Here is a 19,201-nt window from a genome sequence, read left to right on the forward strand (position 1 = left end):
AAGAAGAGGAAGCTGTTACGTGACATGGGCGATTACCAAGCTGGTAATATATTCTCTTGGCCTAAAAATGAAAAAAATGATAACTCTAGAGATCCCATGGGCTCACATGTAAGGTCTAACTTCACCAGCAGAGGTCGTGCATCTACGCTGGAAAAGAACACAGCATCATTAGACACGCTAGATGATTTCCCTGCTTTGAGTGCTGGAATTTCAAAATTGGCGGCAAGTGAAGAGCTAACGTCGTCGTCATCATTGAGCAGCAGCGTAACTTGTGTTAAGCCTGCAGAAACGGATACCACACCTCGTCCTGTCGATATGGGTGCTACTGGAAATAAAATAACGGAGATTTGTGCTGTTGCAGCTCCTTTGGGTAATAAAAATACTACGCAAGCGTTACAACAAAAAGGTTTGCCTACTTTTTTTAGCAAACCCTTTCAGTTACAGCAAGCTGAGCGGGTGCAGGAGCGGATGGCTACGTCTAGGTCCAGATCCAGAGGTAGAGCTAAACAGAGGGACTCCACCACTCCGTTGGATGGCAAACGGAAAAATGAAAGTCCTTTAAAACAATTGAAGATAGCTCAAGGTGATGGCAGGTACTATGAATCTTTCTGATTTCTCTTTGAGAAAAGAGCATTATATGCTTCTGGCAAAAGGACTAGGATATATTCCAACCTCTACAGAGGACATTGTGAGAGTGTTGACTGATTTAAAGTTGTTTGTAAGGTCCATAGCACTGAAGTTGATTTTTAAAAATGACAAATATGATGCTAGTGTTTGTAAACGACGCAGTGTTTTTGTACCTAATTATGCCCCAGTACTTATAGCTTTTAATGATCTCTGTGAGGATGCAATCAGGAAGGCTTATGCAACTAATAATTATAAGAGAAATTATAATTTAACTTATGCAGAATATATTGCTTTGAATGAATTAAAGGAAAACTCACATATTGTGATAAAACAAGCGGACAAGGGGGGATCAACTGTTATTATGAATAGAGAACATTATATAGGTTCAGTGCTTTTATTGTTGGATGATGATACAGCGTTTAAGCGTGTTACACTTTTACAAGTGAAAAAATGCATTAGTTACATTAATATGTGTGTGTATGACCTACAGTTAACAGGAGATATTTTGTTGGATTTATTTCACTTCTTTACAGTACCGTGCCCTGTAGTGCCGCAGTTATATGGCATACCAAAACTGCACAAGTCACAGGTTAATCCCCCAATGAGACCTATCGTCTCTGGAAATGGGTGGATTACTGAACCCATATCACTCTACCTGCAAAGGCAACTACAACCATTACTAAAGTTTTGTCACACAGTGCTTAAAGATTCTAGTGATTTTTTAGTTAAGCTCAAGAATTGGCATATGAATATGAGTCTAGCTACAGATACCTGTGAACATATATATATGGTGGTAATGGACATTACATTGTTATTTACTGTAATCCCCAATGATTATGGACTGGATGCCATTAGAGAATTCTTGTTGAGATATTCAGATTTTTTAGCCGGACATATAGGAAATATTTGCATGTTGCTAGACCTGGTTCTAAGAAACAATATATTCTTGTTTGATAATGAATTTTATTTACAGCAAACTGGTGTGGCAATGGGCACACCAGTAGCAAATACTTATGCCAATCTGGTTCTTTCCCAATGGGAGAGAATGTATATAAATGATGGTGAGAGGTTTTTGAATGAAAATTTGTTATTTTATCAAAGATTTGTGGATGATTGTTTCCTTCTTTGGAAAGGCACCCATAGTGAATTAGAGGATTATATTCTTTCTCTGAATAATTCAACTAGTTTTTTAAAGTTTAAGTATGAATGTTCAGTTAGCACCATTAATTTTCTAGATATTACATTAATTAAGAGGGAAGGTGTTATCAATACCACAGTATTTAAGAAAGAAGTATCGTCTGGAAGGTACCTATATGCATCAAGTATGCATGCTCCACATGTGTTTAAGGGCATTGTTAAGGCGCAATTGGCTCGCATCAGTAGACTCAATACTGATGATGATGCTTTTAAGAAGCAACTTAATGAAGCATGTGTGGAATTTAAGAATAGTGGGTATTCATCGCATATGATACAAGAGATTAGTGAATATATTATATCTAATAGACATACCCTTTTCAAACCTACATTTCTACAGATATCTAATACACTGTGTGAAAGATTGAGTGAGCCGGTGGACAGGGTTTGTCTGAGATATATAACTTCTTACAGCACCATGACTGCCACGGTGAGAGATATAGTTAGAAAATACTGGAAGGTCCTTCTTACACAGGATGATATCAGGATGGTTGTGGGGGATAGAGCATGTTTTTCTTATAGAAACATGAAGACAATAAAAAGTATGTTAGTGTATAAGGACTTTGGTAGTGTAAATTCTACATCTATTGGTGTATCAAGGAAGGGTACTTTCTCCTGTTATAATTGTAGTTGCTGTGTAGACATTTTACAACAGTGTGATCCATTAAATCCTGTAAATACATTTGTTCACCCTGTTTCAAAAAGAGTGTATACCTTTAACTGTTTTGCCACTTGTGTAACAAGTAATATTGTTTATTTGGCAACATGTGACACCTGTCCCTCCTTTTATGTTGGAAAACTACTAGAAAACTTAAAGACAGGATTATAGAACATAAATCCAACATAAGGAATGGGAGTGACACGAATGCTTTATCTAAGCATGTAAAAAGTTATGGTATATCTCACACTTTTAAGTTTAGGGTTATAGACACTGTTAGTGTGTCAAAAAGGGGGGGGGGGCTTATGTAATTTGTTAGACAATAGAGAATATGATTGGATTGTAAGACTAGCAGCAGATGTGGCACCAGAATTGAATGCAAGTGTTTCATTAAAGCCTGTTTTGACTAAAATACAGCACACAAGGTTAAAATAATAACATTTATTAGCAAGTATATACTTTGACTATGTTGAATAATATGATATTTTATTGAGTAAGCACATTTTTATGTAGTTTTATTAACAATATGTCTTTTTTATTTGTTTATTGTAAGTTTGTATTATTTCATGTCATATGACCTTGGCTGCGGGTCATGTGATGTCCTGGGCTTGTATTTAAACATGTGATTTTATTGTACCTTTTGTTAAGCATTGAAAAAGGGTTTTGGCCTGAAAGCTTTGTTTTTGATAAAGGTTTTTGCTCTCAACGTTTGGTTTTTTGGACATGTTTAGAAATGGCAGCTGCAGTGATTTTCAGTTGGAAAAAACAATCAAGTTCTTAAATCACCATGACCAGATAGAACCTCAGCCATTCTGCACTCAGCAAAGTGAAAATATAGTGAATTACAGAGAATGTGAATCAGAGCTAACAGTGATGATCAATAAGGACATTTAAAAAAAAGTTTGAACATTTCTAGAATGGTGTTTCAGGAAGAGTACACATACAGAGCTTTGCTGAAGTACAGATTAAATGGGTAACAAGTATTTAAGAATGATGAATTGCCATGTAAGATTTAACTATACTGGAAAGCAATTATAACTGATGGAGAAAGGGCATTGTGTGCTCTCATGTGATTCTTCCTGAAGGTGAGCTGTGCGTTTTTAGGTGAGTCTCTGTGCTTTGTAGCATTTACAGATGTCTTTGAGTAGGAATTATTTGACAAGAAGTTTAAAAGATGAATAGGAGTTCTTTTCTTTTATGTATGTTGAGAGGGATTCCCAGATGTCTGGGGCTAAGATGGAGGAAATGCGGTCTGTGCAGTGCAATCTGGATTTGCTTATTTGTACATATTTTACATTGGGAGGGATTGAAAGTGGTAGTTTGAAGGGCAAAGAGATGGATGACCATCAAAGAGAGGGAAGATTAAACGCTGATTAGTTTTTGGAACAAGGAGACCACCAGCAGCTTTGTGCTGTTGTGCTGTTAGAGACACGGGAAAACAATGTGCTTTAGTGGACACATGACAGTGGTATTCAGCAGTGAGAGGCAATGAGATACCTGCAGATGTTGTTAGCAGTAACTTGCAATGAGCAGAGGTTTCTTTAGGAGGCTGAAACAACAAAGGGGAGCCCATATTCAAATCAGGCAAGAAATACATCTTTGAAAATTAAATTCTCCCTTCAAGAGAGAGTGAGAGAATGTAGGACAATTTTTCATGCCTAGAAGAAGAGATGGAAGTTGATTTTAATGTTGGTTAGTTTGTCATGGTCTTGAAAATTTAATTGCTGATCTATCCAGACCCCAAGTATCTGAAGTGTTGACCCACTTGTAAAGTTGTAAGGTTATTGATGGTTCTATGCCAGTCATTAGGAATACAGGAGAGCTTGCATTTAGTATTAAATAACACTGTTTTTTTTACACTTAAGATTAGCTTCTGGGTTAGCTAATTTTAGAACTGAACAGGTCTTTTTAAAGTCTGTGTCACTCCCAGTGAGTGACTGGTGCATATATAGAATACACATTAGTATATAGTATAGTAAGATTGACACTAAACCTCGTGTGATGAGAGATCAGGAAGGGATACTACAGATGCGAGTGACATGTTCCACCATAGTGCATCCTAAGAGATGTATCTGATCATTCAGTTGTATCATACAGGTCCACAGACAGGACAACATAATGACTTACTTATAGGAAATGCTAAGATAAATTTAGCATTAGATGTGTCTGAGAAAATAGTCAACTGAGACATATATCCAAGACCATATATTGTAGTTGCTATGAAGAAGGATACTGCCATGAAAAGTTATTAGTAAGAAAATGGTGGACATGAAATAAAAATGTTAATAATAATAGTCCTAGTATCTTGACCTTAGTGTTTATCTTGACTGTGCAATTTTAGCAGCATGTGTTGTACCTTCTTCCTATGCAAAATTAGCTGCTTTTCTGCATCTTGAGAAGGATGCACCTGAAAAAATGTCTAAAACCCTTGTACTCACCTAATTATCTGATGATAAAATTTACTAGTAAAGAAATATAATTGCTCCAATGAAGAAAATGGTCTTCATCCAGTAAATTTGGTGACATTTGATTATTCTGGTGCACTTTTACGTTTGTTAGGAAGGATCTAACTTAGTATAACTTTCACAACGGTGCATTATCTTTTTTAGTTACTTGCAGTTAGTGGACCCTTTCAGTCTTGGGGACCAGTTGTTGATGATGTCAGCATACAAAGAACTCTTAAATCAGCTCTACAGAAACTGAAATTTTCAAAAGTGGACCTACTCCTTGGCAGTACAGCCCAAGATGGACTTGTTAGCAGGGCAAAAGCCATTAAGGTAAGACAATCGTTTATATAAGATATCAGTATAGTGACAAGTATTAAAATACCAGGATGTAAGAAGGACACCTGCTAGACATCTCTTAGCTTGATGGACTTGAGCAATGATGGATGAAGTAAATACAATTTGTACATGTAAAATCTGGCAATAAATGTGATTGTAAAGATAATGTATATGGCCACTCCTTAACATTTTGTTAAACTGCATCTTCCACCACATGTGCTGGTCAGTATAACCAGATGAGTACAACAGGCCACCTGTTCTGGACACTGTTTAAGGTCTTCCCTACCATTCTCAATACAGCTATGTCATAGTTACTTTTTCTTCCACATTTGTGTTATTTGTTCAGCATTTATTATTCACAAAGGCAACTCCAGGTTCCTTTTTTTTTTTGCAGGGCACTAAATAAGCACAATAGCTACCTGAAGGGACTTGAGAAAAACAAACAAAAAAATTATATTAAATAGTCAATTCTCAATCCATCAGACAAATGCACTTACACTGCTAAAACAAAATGAGCAGTCAGCTGCTTAGTCCCCAAACATCAATAAGATGTTCTTCAGTGTAATGCAGACAACACTGCAAGTTGGCCATCTGCATCTCAAGATTCTCAACCATCTGAAAGGCTGCCATGTAGAAGATGCATGCATGAATGAAGTATGTATTATTTCATATGACCAAATGAAACATTATTTATTTATTTACTAGATGTCCACTAATTAAGTGGACGGGTCTATTGACTGTTTTCAGCCAAAAGCCAAGCTCAATAAGCAGAAAATACATTATCATGTTTCAGTCAACAATATTATATAGAAAATGAGTGAATAGCAAAATTCCAAACATAAAGGTAAGACTGAATGCAGGTAGAGTAAGATTTAAATATCCAGTCATAATACATTGAGAAAAAATATATACAAAATGCAACCTAAGATACACATAAAATACAGTGCAATCATACATATAATACATAAACTCCTATATGCATGTGAAATGTTTGCTTATAAGAAGACACAGTAAGAGACTGAGAAAATGTAATTAAATGTACTACATTATTCATGGTATGAGATGGTAAGCTATCTAACCATTGTCGTGGTAGCAGTTGCAGGTAGATTCAGTATAGAGATGCTCTTTAAGAACAAGTTTGAAGTTTTTAATGGTTTTTATATGTTTGATATCTGTAGACAGGTGGGTTTAGGTAGCAGGTCACAGTCTAGAAAAAGCTTTCTCACCTTCAGCAGTTTTAAATGGATGGAGGACTAGAGGTAAATCATTGTCCTGTGTAATTCTGAATAGATAAGGGTTGTCTTGTAAGGGTAGTTTTACTCTTAAAGAGGGCTAGTGAATGTGATTTAGCACTTGTAAATTAGAGTGTGTAGAAGAAAAGAGGCTGTATGAGGCAATCAAAACCGTTTGAAATTTTTTAACAAATTTCCATGATGCATCTGGGGATCTGCTAATAAAATGAATCTGCAGATTTTATTATCAGCAGTCTGTATTCTGTGAGTGTTGTGGGTTGAATGCATAATAAGAAAAGGAAAGCAATATTTAAGTCTAGGTATTAAAATACTTTTAGCAATGGCCCTGTGAGCTGTGGGTGAGAGGAAGTCACAGATCTTGTAACATTGTTTTAATTGAGCAGGGTCCAGGACTTCATTAGTTAAAAACAAAATCTGTAAATGTGTAAAAAGAAAGAGTAGGTTCAAGTGTTAGGCCTAGGTACCTCTTTTCAGTGATATTAGGCATTATATTCCTTTTATTTATTTTATGTATTTAATATTTGTTTACCAGGGAAATTTGCCCATTTTCAGCAAAGGGCGGGGAGAAAAGCTCCACATATGACATAACAGTCAGTATTTTAAACAATAGTGAAGCAATCAGAGAAATGATAATAATCACATAACAACATATTATCACAGTTCAAGTTAGTAATAAAGCTAACAGGATCACTTACTAACACATATTTCGACAGTTACACTTAGTATCAAGAAATCATTCACTGGAGTAGTGTCTCAGAGATATAACAGCTTAATATACAATGGAGTAGTGTCTCAGATATACAACAGCTGAATATACAATGGAGTAGTGTCTCAGAGATACCTGTTTGATACTGTAAATCATGCTTAATGTTATACTTACAATCACATGGAATCAGTAAGCAATTAGAGATACATTGAAAGTGGAGAGTAGGAAGAGAGAGGGTGAAGAGGGGAGTAAGTAAGGTATTCAGTAAGAATAGAGATATAGTGAAAGTGGAGAATAGGAAGAGAGAGGGTGAGGAGGGGAGTAAGTAAGGTATTCAGTAAGAATAGAGATATAGTGAAAGTGAAGAGCAGGGAGAGAGAGGGTGAGGATGGGAGTAAGTAAGGTATTCAGTAAGAATAGAGATATAGTGAAAGTGGAGAAAAGGAAGAGAGAGGGTGAGGCGGGGAGTAATTAAGGTATTCAGTAAGAATAGAGATATAGTGAAAGTGGAGAACAGGGATAGGGAGGGTGAGGAGGGGAGTAAGTAAGGTATTCAGTAAGAATAGAGATATAGTGAAAGTGGAGAACAGGGATAGGGAGGGTGAGGAGGGGAGTAAGTAAGGTATTCAGTAAGAATAGAGATATAGTAAAAGTGGAGAGTAGGGAGAGAGAGGGTGAGGAGGGGAGTAAGTAAGGTATTCAGTAAGAATAGAGATATAGTGAAAGTGGGGAATAGGAAGAGAGAAGGTGAGGAGGGGAGTAAGTAAGGTATTCAGTAAGATTAGAGATATAGTGAAAGTGGAAAGCAGGGAGAGAGAGGGTGAGGATGGGAGTAAGTAAGGTATTCAGTAAGCACAGAGATATAGTGAAAGTGGAGAATAGGAAGAGAGAGGGTGAGGAGGGGAGTAAGTAAGGTATTCAGTAAGAATAGAGATATAGTGAAAGTGGAGAGCAGCGAGAGAGAAGGTGAGGAGGGGAGTAAGTAAGGTATTCAGTAAGAATAGAGCTATAGTGAAAGTGGAGAATAGGAAGAGAGAGGGTGAGGAGGGGAGTAAGTAAGGTATTCAGTAAGAATAGAGATATAGTGAAAGTGAAGAATAGGAAGAGAGAGGGTGAGGAGGGGAGTAAGTAAGGTATTCAGTAAGAATAGAGATATAGTGAAAGTGGAGAGCATGGAGAGAGAGGGTGAGGATGGGAGTAAGTAAGGTATTCAGTAAGAATAGAGATATAGTGAAAGTGGAGAATAGGAAGAGAGAGGGTGAGGAGGGGAGTAAGTAAGGTATTCAGTAAGAATAGAGCTATAATGAAAGTGGAGAATAGGAAGAGAGAGGGTGAGGATGGGAGTAAGTAAGGTATTCAGTAAGAATAGAGCTATAGTGAAAGTGGAGAGCATGGAGAGAGAGGATGAGGATGGGAGTAAGTAAGGTATTCAGTAAGAACAGAGATATAGTGAAAGTGGAGAGCAGGGAGAGAGAGGGTGAGGATGGGAGTAAGTAAGGTATTCAGTAAGCACAGAGATATAGTGAAAGTGGAGAATAGGAAGAGAGAGGGTGAGGAGGGGAGTAAGTAAGGTATACAGTAAGAATAGAGCTATAGTGAAAGTGGAGAATAGAAAGAGAGAGGTTGAGGAGGGGAGTAAGTAAGGTATTCAGTAAGAATAGAGATATAGTGAAAGTGGAGAGTAGGGAGAGAGAGGGTGAGGATGGGAGTAAATAAGGTATTCAGTAAGAATAGAGATATAGTGAAAGTGGGGAATAGGAAGAGAGAAGGTGAGGAGGGGAGTAAGTAAGGTATTCAGTAAGATTAGAGATATAGTGAAAGTGGAGAGCAGGGAGAGAGAGGGTGAGGAGGGGAGTAAGTAAGGTATTCAGTAAGAATAGAGATATAGTGAAAGTGGAGAATAGGAAGAGAGGGTGAGGAGGGGAGTAAGGTATTCAGTAAGAATAGAGATATAGTGAAAGTGGAGAATAGTAAGAGAGAGGGTGAGGAGGGGAGTAAGTAATGTATTCAGTAAGAATAGAGATATAGTGAAAGTGGAGAATAGGAAGAGAGAGGGTGAGGAGGGGAGTAAGTAAGGTATTCAGTAAGAATAGAGATATAGTGAAAGTGGAGAATAGGAAGAGAGAGGTTGAGGAGGGGAGTAATTAAGGTATTCAGTAAGAATAGAGATATAGTGAAAGTGGAGAACAGGGAGAGGGAGGGTGAGGAGGGGAGTAAGTAAGGTATTCAGTAAGAATAGAGATATAGTGAAAGTGGAGAATAGGAAGAGAGAGGGTGAGGAGGGGAGTAAGTAAGGTATTCAGTAAGAATAGAGATATAGTGAAAGTGGAGAATAGGAAGAGAGAGGGTGAGGAGGGAGTAAGTAAGGTATTCAGCAAGCATAGAGATACAGTGAAAGTGGAGCATAGGAACAGAGGCCCTGGGGAGGGGAGTAAGTAAGGTATTCAGTAAGATTAGAGATATAGTGAAAGTGGAGAATAGGAAGAGAGAGGTTGAGGAGGGGAGTAATTAAGGTATTCAGTAAGAATAGAGATATAGTGAAAGTGGAGAACAGGGAGAGGGAGGGTGAGGAGGGGAGTAAGTAAGGTATTCAGTAAGAATAGAGATATAGTGAAAGTGGAAAGTAGGAAGAGGGAGGGTGAGGAGGGGAGTAAGTAAGGTATTCAGTAAGAATAGAGATATAGTGAAGTGGAGAGCAGGGAGAGAGAGGGTGAGGATGGGAGTAAGTAAGGTATTCAGTAAGAATAGAGATATAGTGAAAGTGGAGAGCATGGAGAGAGAGGGTGAGGATGGGAGTAAGTAAGGTATTCAGTAAGAATAGAGATATAGTGAAAGTGGAGAATAGGAAGAGAGAGGGTGAGGATGGGAGTAAGTAAGGTATTCATTAAGAATAGAGATATAGTGAAAGTGGAGAGTAGGGAGAGAGAGGGTGAGGATTGGAGTAAGTAAGGTATTCAGTAACAATAGAGATATAGGAAAAGTGGAGAAAAAGAAGAGAGAGGGTGAGGATGGGAGTAAGTAAGGTATTCAGTAAGAATAGAGATATAGTGAAAGTGGAGAATAGGAAGAGAGAGGGTGAGAGCAGGGAGAGAGAGGGTGAGGATGGGAGTAAGTAAGGTATTCAGTAAGAATAGAGATATAGTGAAAGTGGAGAGTAGGGAGAGAGAGGGTGAGGATGGGAGTAAGTAAGGTATTCAGTAAGAATAGAGATATAGTGAAAGTGGAGAAAAAGAAGAGAGAGGGTGAGGATGGGAGTAAGTAAGGTATTCAGTAAGAATAGAGATATAGTGAAAGTGGAGAATAGGAAGAGAGTGGGTGAGGATGGGAGTAAGTAAGGTATTCAGTAAGAATAGAGATATAGTGAAAGTGGAGAACAGGGATAGGGAGGGTGAGGAGGGGAGTAAGTAAGGTATTCAGTAAGAATAGAGATATAGTGAAAGTGGAGAATGGGAAGAGGGAGTGTGAGGAGGGGAGTAAGTAAGGTATTCAGTAAGAATAGAGATATAGTGAAAGTGGATAGCAGCGAGAGAGAGGGTGAGGAGGGGAGTAAGTAAGGTCTTCAGTAAGAATAGAGATATAGTGAAAGTGGAGAGCAGGGAGAGAGAGGGTGAGGAGGGGAGTAAGTAAGGTATTCAGTAAGAATAGAGATATAGTGAAAGTGGAGAACAGGGATAGGGAGGGTGAGGAGGGGAGTAAGTAAGGTATTCAGTAAGAATAGAGATATAGTGAAAGTGGAAAGTAGGAAGAGGGAGGGTGAGGAGGGGAGTAAGTAAGGTATTCAGTAAGAATAGAGATATAGTGAAAGTGGAAATTAGGAAGAGAGAGGGTGAGGATGGGAGTAAGTAAGGTATTCAGTAAGAATAGAGATATAGTTGAAGTGGGGAGCAGGGAGAGAGAGGATGAGGAGGGGAGTAAGTAAGGTATTCTGTAAGAATAGAGATATAGTGAAAGTGGAGAAAAGGAAGAGAGAGGGTGAGGAGGGGAGTAAGTAAGGTATTCAGTAAGAATAGAGATATAGTGAAAGTGGAGAATAGGAAGAGAGAGGGTGAGGAGGGGAGTAAGTAAGGTATTCAGTAAGAATAGAGCTATAGTGAAAGTGGAGAATAGGAAGAGAGAGGGTGAGGATGGGAGTAAGTAAGGTATTCAGTAAGAATAGAGCTATAGTGAAAGTGGAGAGCATGGAGAGAGAGGGTGAGGATGGGAGTAAGTAAGGTATTCACTAAGAATAGAGATATAGTGAAAGTGGAAAGTAGGAAGAGAGAGGGTGAGGAGGGGAGTAAGTAAGGTATTCAGTAAGAATTGAGATATAGTGAAGTGGAGAGCAGGGAGAGAGAGGGTGAGGATGGGAGTAAGTAAGGTATTCAGTAAGAATAGAGATATAGTGAAAGTGGAGAGCAGGGAGAGAGAGGGTGAGGATTGGAGTAAGTAAGGTATTCAGTAAGAACAGAGATATAGTGAAAGTGGAGAGCAGGGAGAGAGAGGGTGAGGAGGGGAGTAAGTAAGGAATTCAGTAAGAATAGAGATATAGTGAAAGTGGAGAGTAGGAAGAGAGAGGGTGAGGAGGGGAGTAAGTAAGGTATTCAGTAAGAATAGAGCTATAGTGAAAGTGGAGAATAGGAAGAGAGAGGTTGAGGAGGGGAGTAAGTAAGGTATTCAGTAAGAATAGAGATATAGTCAAAGTGGAGAGTAGGGAGAGAGAGGGTGAGGATGGGAGTAAATAAGGTATTCAGTAAGAATAGAGATATAGTGAAAGTGGGGAATAGGAAGAGAGAAGGTGAGGAGGGGAGTAAGTAATGTATTCAGTAAGATTAGAGATATAGTGAAAGTGGAGAGCAGGGAGAGAGAGGGTGAGGATGGGAGTAAGTAAGGTATTCAGTAAGCACAGAGATATAGTGAAAGTGGAGAATAGGAAGAGAGAGGGTGAGGAGGGGAGTAAGTAAGGTATTCAGTAAGAATAGAGATATAGTGAAAGTGGAGAATAGGAAGAGAGAGGTTGAGGAGGGGAGTAATTAAGGTATTCAGTAAGAATAGAGATATAGTGAAAGTGGCGAACAGGGAGAGGGAGGGTGAGGAGGGGAGTAAGTAAGGTATTCAGTAAGAATAGAGATATAGTGAAAGTGGAAAGTAGGAAGAGGGAGGGTGAGGAGGGGAGTAAGTAAGGTATTCAGTAAGAATAGAGATATAGTGAAAGTGGAGAGTAGGGAGAGAGAGGGTGAGGATGGGAGTAAGTAAGGTATACAGTAAGAATAGAGATATAGTGAAAGTGGAGAGCATGGAGAGAGAGGGTGAGGATGGGAGTAAGTAAGGTATTCAGTAAGAATAGAGATATAGTGAAAGTGGAGAATAGGAAGAGAGAGGGTGAGAATGGGAGTAAGTAAGGTATTCAGTAAGAATAGAGATATAGTGAAAGTGGAGAGTAGGGAGAGAGAGGGTGAGGATTGGAGTAAGTAAGGTATTCAGTAAGAATAGAGATATAGTGAAAGTGGAGAAAAAGAAGAGAGAGTGAGGATGGGAGTAAGTAAGGTATTCAGTAAGAATAGAGATATAGTGAAAGTGGAGAATAGGAAGAGAGAGGGTGAGGATGGGAGTAAGTAAGGTATTCAGTAAGTATATAGATACAGTGAAAGTGGAGAGTAGGGAGGAGAGGGTGAGGATGGGAGTAAGTAAGGTATTCAGTAAGTATAAAGATACAGTGAAAGTGGAGAGTAGGGAGAAAGGCTGAGGATGGGAGTAAGTAAGGTATTCAGTAGGTATAAAGATACAGTGAAAGTGGAGAGTAGGGAGAGGGTGAGGATGGGAGTAAGTAAGGTATTCAGTAAGATTAGAGATATAGTGAAAGTGGAGAATAGGAAGAGAGTGGGTGAGGATGGGAGTAAGTAAGGTATTCAGTAAGAATAGAGATATAGTGAAAGTGGAGAACAGGGATAGGGAGGGTGTGGAGGGGAGTAAGTAAGGTATTCAGTAAGAATAGAGATATAGTGAAAGTGGAGAATGGGAAGAGGGAGGGTGAGGAGGGGAGTAAGTAAGGTATTCAGTAAGAATAGAGATATAGTGAAAGTGGAGAGCAGCGAGAGAGAGGGTGAGGAGGGGAGTAAGTAAGGTCTTCAGTAAGAATAGAGATATAGTGAAAGTGGAAAGCAGGGAGAGAGAGGGTGAGGAGGGGAGTAAGTAAGGTATTCAGTAAGAATAGAGATATAGTGAAAATGGAGAACAGGGATAGGGAGGGTTAGGAGGGGAGTAAGTAAGGTATTCAGTAAGAATAGAGATATAGTGAAAGTGGAAAGTAGGAAGAGGGAGGGTGAGGAGGGGAGTAAGTAAGGTATTCAGTAAGAATAGAGATATAGTGAAAGTGGAAAGTAGGAAGAGAGAGGGTGAGGATGGGAGTAAGTAAGGTATTCAGTAAGAATAGAGATATAGTTGAAGTGGAGAGCAGGGAGAGAGGATGAGGAGGAGTAAGTAAGGTATTCTGTAAGAATAGAGATATAGTGAAAGTGGAGAAAAGGAAGAGAGAGGGTGAGGATGGGAGTAAGGTATTCAGTAAGAATAGAGATATAGTGAAAGTGGAGAATAGGAAGAGAGAGGGTGAGGATGAGAGTAAGTAAGGTATTCAGTAAGAATAGAGATATAGTGAAAGTGGAGAATAGGAAGAGAGAGGGTGAGGATGGGAGTAAGTAAGGTATTCAGTAAGAATAGAGGTATAGTGAAAGTGAAGAGCAGGGAGAGAGAGGGTGAGGATGGGAGTAAGTAAGGTATTCAGTAAGAATAGAGATATAGTGAAAGTGGAAAGTAGGAAGAGAGAGGGTGAGGATGGGAGTAAGTAAGGTATTTAGTAAGAATAGAGATATAGTGAAAGTGCAGAATAGGAAGAGAGAGGGTGAGGAGGGGAGTAAGTAAGGTATTCAGTAAGAATAGAGATATAGTGAAATTGGAGAATAGGAAGAGAGAGGGTGAGGATGAGAGTAAGTAAGGTATTCAGTAAGAATAGAGATATAGTGAAAGTGGAGAGCAGGGAGAGAGAGGGTGAGGAGGAGAGTAAGTAAGGTATTCAGTAAGAATAGAGATATAGTGAAAGTGGAGAATAGTAAGAGAGAGGGTGAGGAGGGGAGTAAGTAAGGTATTCAGTAAGAATAGAGATATAGTGAAAGTGGAGAATAGTAAGTGAGAGGGTGAGGATGGGAGTAAGTAAGGTATTCAGTAAGAACAGAGATATAGTGAAAGTGGAGAATAGGAAGAGAGAGGGTGAGGATGGGAGTAAGTAAGGTATTCAGTAAGAATAGAGCTATAGTGAAAGTGGAGAATAGGAAGAGAGAGGGTGAGGAGGGGAGTAAGTAAGGTATTCAGTAAGAATAGAGATACAGTGAAAGTGAAGAGCAGGGAGAGAGAGGGTGAGGATGGGATTAAGTAAGGTATTCAGTAAGAATAGAGATATAGTGAAAGTGGAGAGCAGGGAGAGAGAGGTTGAGGAGGGGAGTAAGTAAGGTATTCAGTAAGAATAGAGATATAGTGAAAGTGAAGAGCAGGGTGAGAGAGGGTGAGGATGGGAGTAAGTAAGGTATTCAGTAAGAATAGAGATATAGTGAAAGTGGAGAATGGGAAGAGGGAGGGTGAGGAGGGGAGTAAGTAAGGTATTCAGTAAGAATTGAGATATAGTGAAGTGGAGAGCAGGGAGAGAGAGGGTGAGGATGGGAGTAAGTAAGGTATTCAGTAAGACTAGAGATATAGTGAAAGTGGAGAGCAGGGAGAGAGAGGGTGAGGATGGGAGTAAGTAAGGTATTCAGTAAGAATAGAGATATAGTGAAAGTGGAGAGTAGGAAGAGGGAGGGTGAGGAGGGGAGTAAGTAAGGTATTCAGTAAGAATAGAGATATAGTGAAAGTGGATAGCAGGGAGAGAGAGGGTGAGGATGGGAGTAAGTAAGGTATTCCGTAAGAATAGAGATATAGTGAAAGTGGAGAGCAGTGAGAGAGAGGGTGAGGAGGGGAGTAAGTAAGGTCTTCATTAAGAATAGAGATATAGTGAAAGTGGAGAGCAGGGAGAGAGAGGGTGAGGAGGGGAGTAAGCAAGGTATTCAGTAAGAATAGAGATATAGTGAAAGTGGAGAGCAGGGAGAGAGAGGATGAGGAGGGGAGTAAGTAAGGTATTCAGTAAGCACAGAGATATAGTGAAAGTGGAGAGCAGGAAGAGAGAGGGTGAGGAGGGGAGGAATAGTTTCAGCCTGGTGAGGAGCAGGAGCATAACCAGTTGTCATTTAGGTGAAACTTAGCAGTTTTCTGAAGTGCCTTAGGTTTGCTGTATTTAGTATGTTCTGGAGGTGGAGTTCAATGAATTATTTATGTAGTTAGAATATAGTGAGTCACCAAAGCTGTTGCTGGATTTTGTAACGTTGAGCAGTAATTTTTTTGAGAATCATTGAGTCCTGCTATTGAGGTGGGTTTGTACTAGGTCCTGTAGGGATGGACATTTGTTGAGTAGGTAAACTATGGAATGGGCTATGGTAAGTTGGTTTAGGATTAGTATGTTGGACAGCTCTAGCCATTTGAGTTGTTTCAGAGCAAGCCAATAATGGGTTCTGTGAGGCAGGTTAGCAGCTAATCTGGCTATCTTATGGTAGCATGATTTAAGTTTGCTTAAGTCTGATTTTTTGAGGTTAGTAAATGTAGGGGAGGCATAGAGTGAAGTGGATAGTAGGTGGGTCCTGGCAATAGCTTCTCTGGAAGAGTTTGTTAAGGAAAGTTTTATTCTGTAAAGGAAACCTAATTTAATGTGAGCCTTTTTGATGGCATGAGATGTATGTTTGTCAAATTTTAATTTATCATCTAGAATGATACCTAATAGCTTGTTTTCTGAGGTGGGTTTAATTAGAGTGTGATTAGATGAGGTATTGTAAAGTCATGGTTGGGGTAGTTTGTTTTGTGGCATTGGTTAGGGAACAACATTAATTTGGTTTTGTTGGGATTAAGGATGAGCTTGTATTTTTCTAAGAAAATCTTGATGGCAGCAAATGATTTTTGAGTATTGTCTTGTAGTTGTTTTAGGGTAGGTGTGGTGCAGATGACAGTGGAGTCATCGGCATATTGTATGATAGAAGCAATGTTAGTAGCTTTGTGTAGGTTATTGATCAGAACTGTGAAGAGCAGAGGCCCAAGAATTTAGCCTCGTGGAGCACCTACTGTAATGGGAAGTGGGGAAGAGAGGTCATTGTGTCATTTGACTCATTGATAGCAGTCAGATAGGTAATTTTGGAACCAACTGAGATTGTTTCTAGATATGTCAAATGATGCAAGTTCATGTAGGAGTTGTTCATGGGACACTGTAACAAATGTCTTTGACATATCGAGAAATATTGAGGCAACCATTTGGCCATTATTTTTTAGTTAGTTGACAGTAGTGGTAAATTTAAGCAGTGTTTATTAGATAGTCGGTGTTGCATCACTTGAGAGTGGATGCAGTTTTCTAAGATTTTAGAAAGAGGGGGTAGTATAGATATTGGCCTCCTTTGTGAGTGGGATTACATAGGAGGTTTTCCAGATTTTAGGTACATACTGTTTGGTAATAGATCTATTGATCATTATTAAAACTGGGTAGCAGATGACATCGGCTGCTAATTTTTTTTTTTTTTCAAAACATGTTTATTGTTTTAACATATAAGAGAAATATCATAACAATTTTATACAAATAATTAAAAATAGGTATTATTATAATATTCAACAAAACAACTAAAGTATTTACAAAGACATCCACTACAATCAGATCAATTAATTAAACTAAAATACTGTGCTATTGAAATTAGAATTTTTTTAACAAATTTTGTAAATTATCCCATACAATAAAATGTGATGTTTTTCTAGTTGTTCTCATTCTAATTGTGCTTATTTCCACATGACACATTATATTCATAACATTTTTAAATTCATTGAACGAAGGAGGTGTATCTGAAATCCAATTTCTAGTTACTATTTTCCTAGCCACTGCTAGGATAGACCATAACAAGGGAAGCTTAATCTTTTTAACACATTGAGGTACAGGTGTGTTGAATAATATAAGAGACTTAGAAATAATGAAATTATCTGTAAAAAGAGCCTGCAAAAATTCATTAATTGACTTCCAGTATTCTTTCAACTTCATACAGTCATAAAACATATGAGCCCAGTCAGCATTAATTTCTACATTACATCTCTTACATAGATTATCTTTATTATTAATTTTATTGATCATCAAAGGTGTATAAAAGATCTATGTAAAATTTCCATGTATAAAGTCTCCAGACAATGGAAGATGTAGTTCTATAAGCAGATTCCAATATATATTGTTTATCTTGTTGAGTTGGTGGGTCCCCATTAATAGAGGTGAAATAATTCCAGTATGAATCTACATTGTAAAATGTTTCTTGTCGGATAATTTTATGTATATATGAAAGTTTACCTTTATCAGAAACTTTATGCTGTAAATTTATTATCAAGTAATCAATCAGTTTTGGAATAGATTCTTTAACTGTTATAGACATTAGATCTATTCTATCAATGAGATGTTGTCTAAAGATCTGAACCTCTAACCAGCAAGTTTCTCTTAGATCAAATTCTTGTTTTAAGAAATCTAGATTTTTAACTTTATTATCAGATATCAGCTGATACCAGTACTTTAGATTATTATCTATAGCTAAATGAGCTCCTTCAGAAGTAGATGACATAAGCATACCCTGAGTATAAATTATAGGAATACAATAAAATTCCATTCCCTATACTTAGGGTGCATGAATATAAAGTTACGATAACTAATAATAATATTTAATGGGTAACAGACCATATGTTTAGGTGTAATAGGTGAAGTACAAAATTCCTTTAGCAACCACAACATGGAGTTATTTATAATCATATTTTTATGTGTTAAGGAGATTTTCATGAAGTGCATACTAATTAGCTCCCAATAATCTTTCCATTTTGACATATGACCGATCTATTAATAAAGTAATAACTTTTATAATAGAAGAGATAATATATAAATTAAAGTCTGGAAAAGAAATACCCCTTGAGACCAGCTATTAGTATGTTTCTTTAATGCAATCCTAGGTCTATTAGGTGCCCATAAGAAATTTAACATTAGTGTATTCAGTTTCTTGATAGTTATTTTTGTAGGTGAAAGTATTATTGATTGTATTAAGTATAAAATCTTGGGGAATATTATCATTTTAATAATTGTAAGTCTCTCCTCCATAGTAAAAAACATATTATTCCAGGTATTAAAAGATTTTGTATATTAAGAAAACAGGTATTATAGTTATTATATATAATAGATTTAATATCTTTAGATAGTATTATACCTAAATAAGTTATCTGACCTGAGTTGGGTACATATTTAGTAAAATCACTAATGAGAGTATTTTTTCGTGTATATATAGGTAGTATTTTAGTTTTATCTTCATTGAATATTAAACCAGAAATACTTTTAAAATTCATCATTTTATCAAATAAAGACTGCATAGAAGAATTAGATCCTGCTGATGTAATTAGAACATCATTTGCAAAAAGTTGAATTTTGATGTTGTATTTTCTTCTATTTCAAAACCCTCTATGTCAGTACTGTTTCTAATCAAATTAGCCCAAGGCTCCATTACTAAAGTGAATAATAGTGGAGAAAGTGGACATCCTTGCTTTGTACCTTTAAGAATGGGTATTTTTTGTGAAACATATGTTCCTACCTTAATATAAGCCAGCGTTCCTTTGTATAAATGCTCAATTAAATTTACAAATGCATCAGAGAAATTTGTGCATTTCAGTAAGGTAAACAGATAGTCCCAACTTACTGAATCAAATGCTGAACCTATATCAAGACTAATAAGTGTTAAATCTTTCTTTTTCCTATTTGCAAAATCAATTAATGTTAAAGTTCTTCTTATATTATCAAAAGTATTTTTATTTACAATGAAGCCTGTCTGATCTATGTCTATAATGCCGGGGATAATTGTCTTCAATCTATCAGCAAAAA

The 19,201-nt window shown here is 37.6% G+C and overlaps 1 protein-coding gene across 1 annotated transcript in view; it reads left to right on the top strand.

The window, feature by feature from the left end:
• The window catches only part of TG (thyroglobulin), a 2,464,750-nt gene that overhangs the window by 1,894,592 nt on the left and 550,957 nt on the right, over positions 1-19,201 (top strand). The window contains exon 44 of the mRNA XM_044066937.1: positions 5,089-5,256. Coding sequence (XP_043922872.1) covers positions 5,089-5,256 — 168 coding nt within the window. The remainder of the gene's footprint in view (positions 1-5,088; positions 5,257-19,201) is intronic.

The sequence above is a fragment of the Protopterus annectens genome, chromosome 3.part1, assembly GCF_019279795.1.
Source record: "Protopterus annectens isolate FY-2018-M chromosome 3.part1, PAN1.0, whole genome shotgun sequence".
Taxonomy (NCBI): domain Eukaryota; kingdom Metazoa; phylum Chordata; order Ceratodontiformes; family Protopteridae; genus Protopterus; species Protopterus annectens.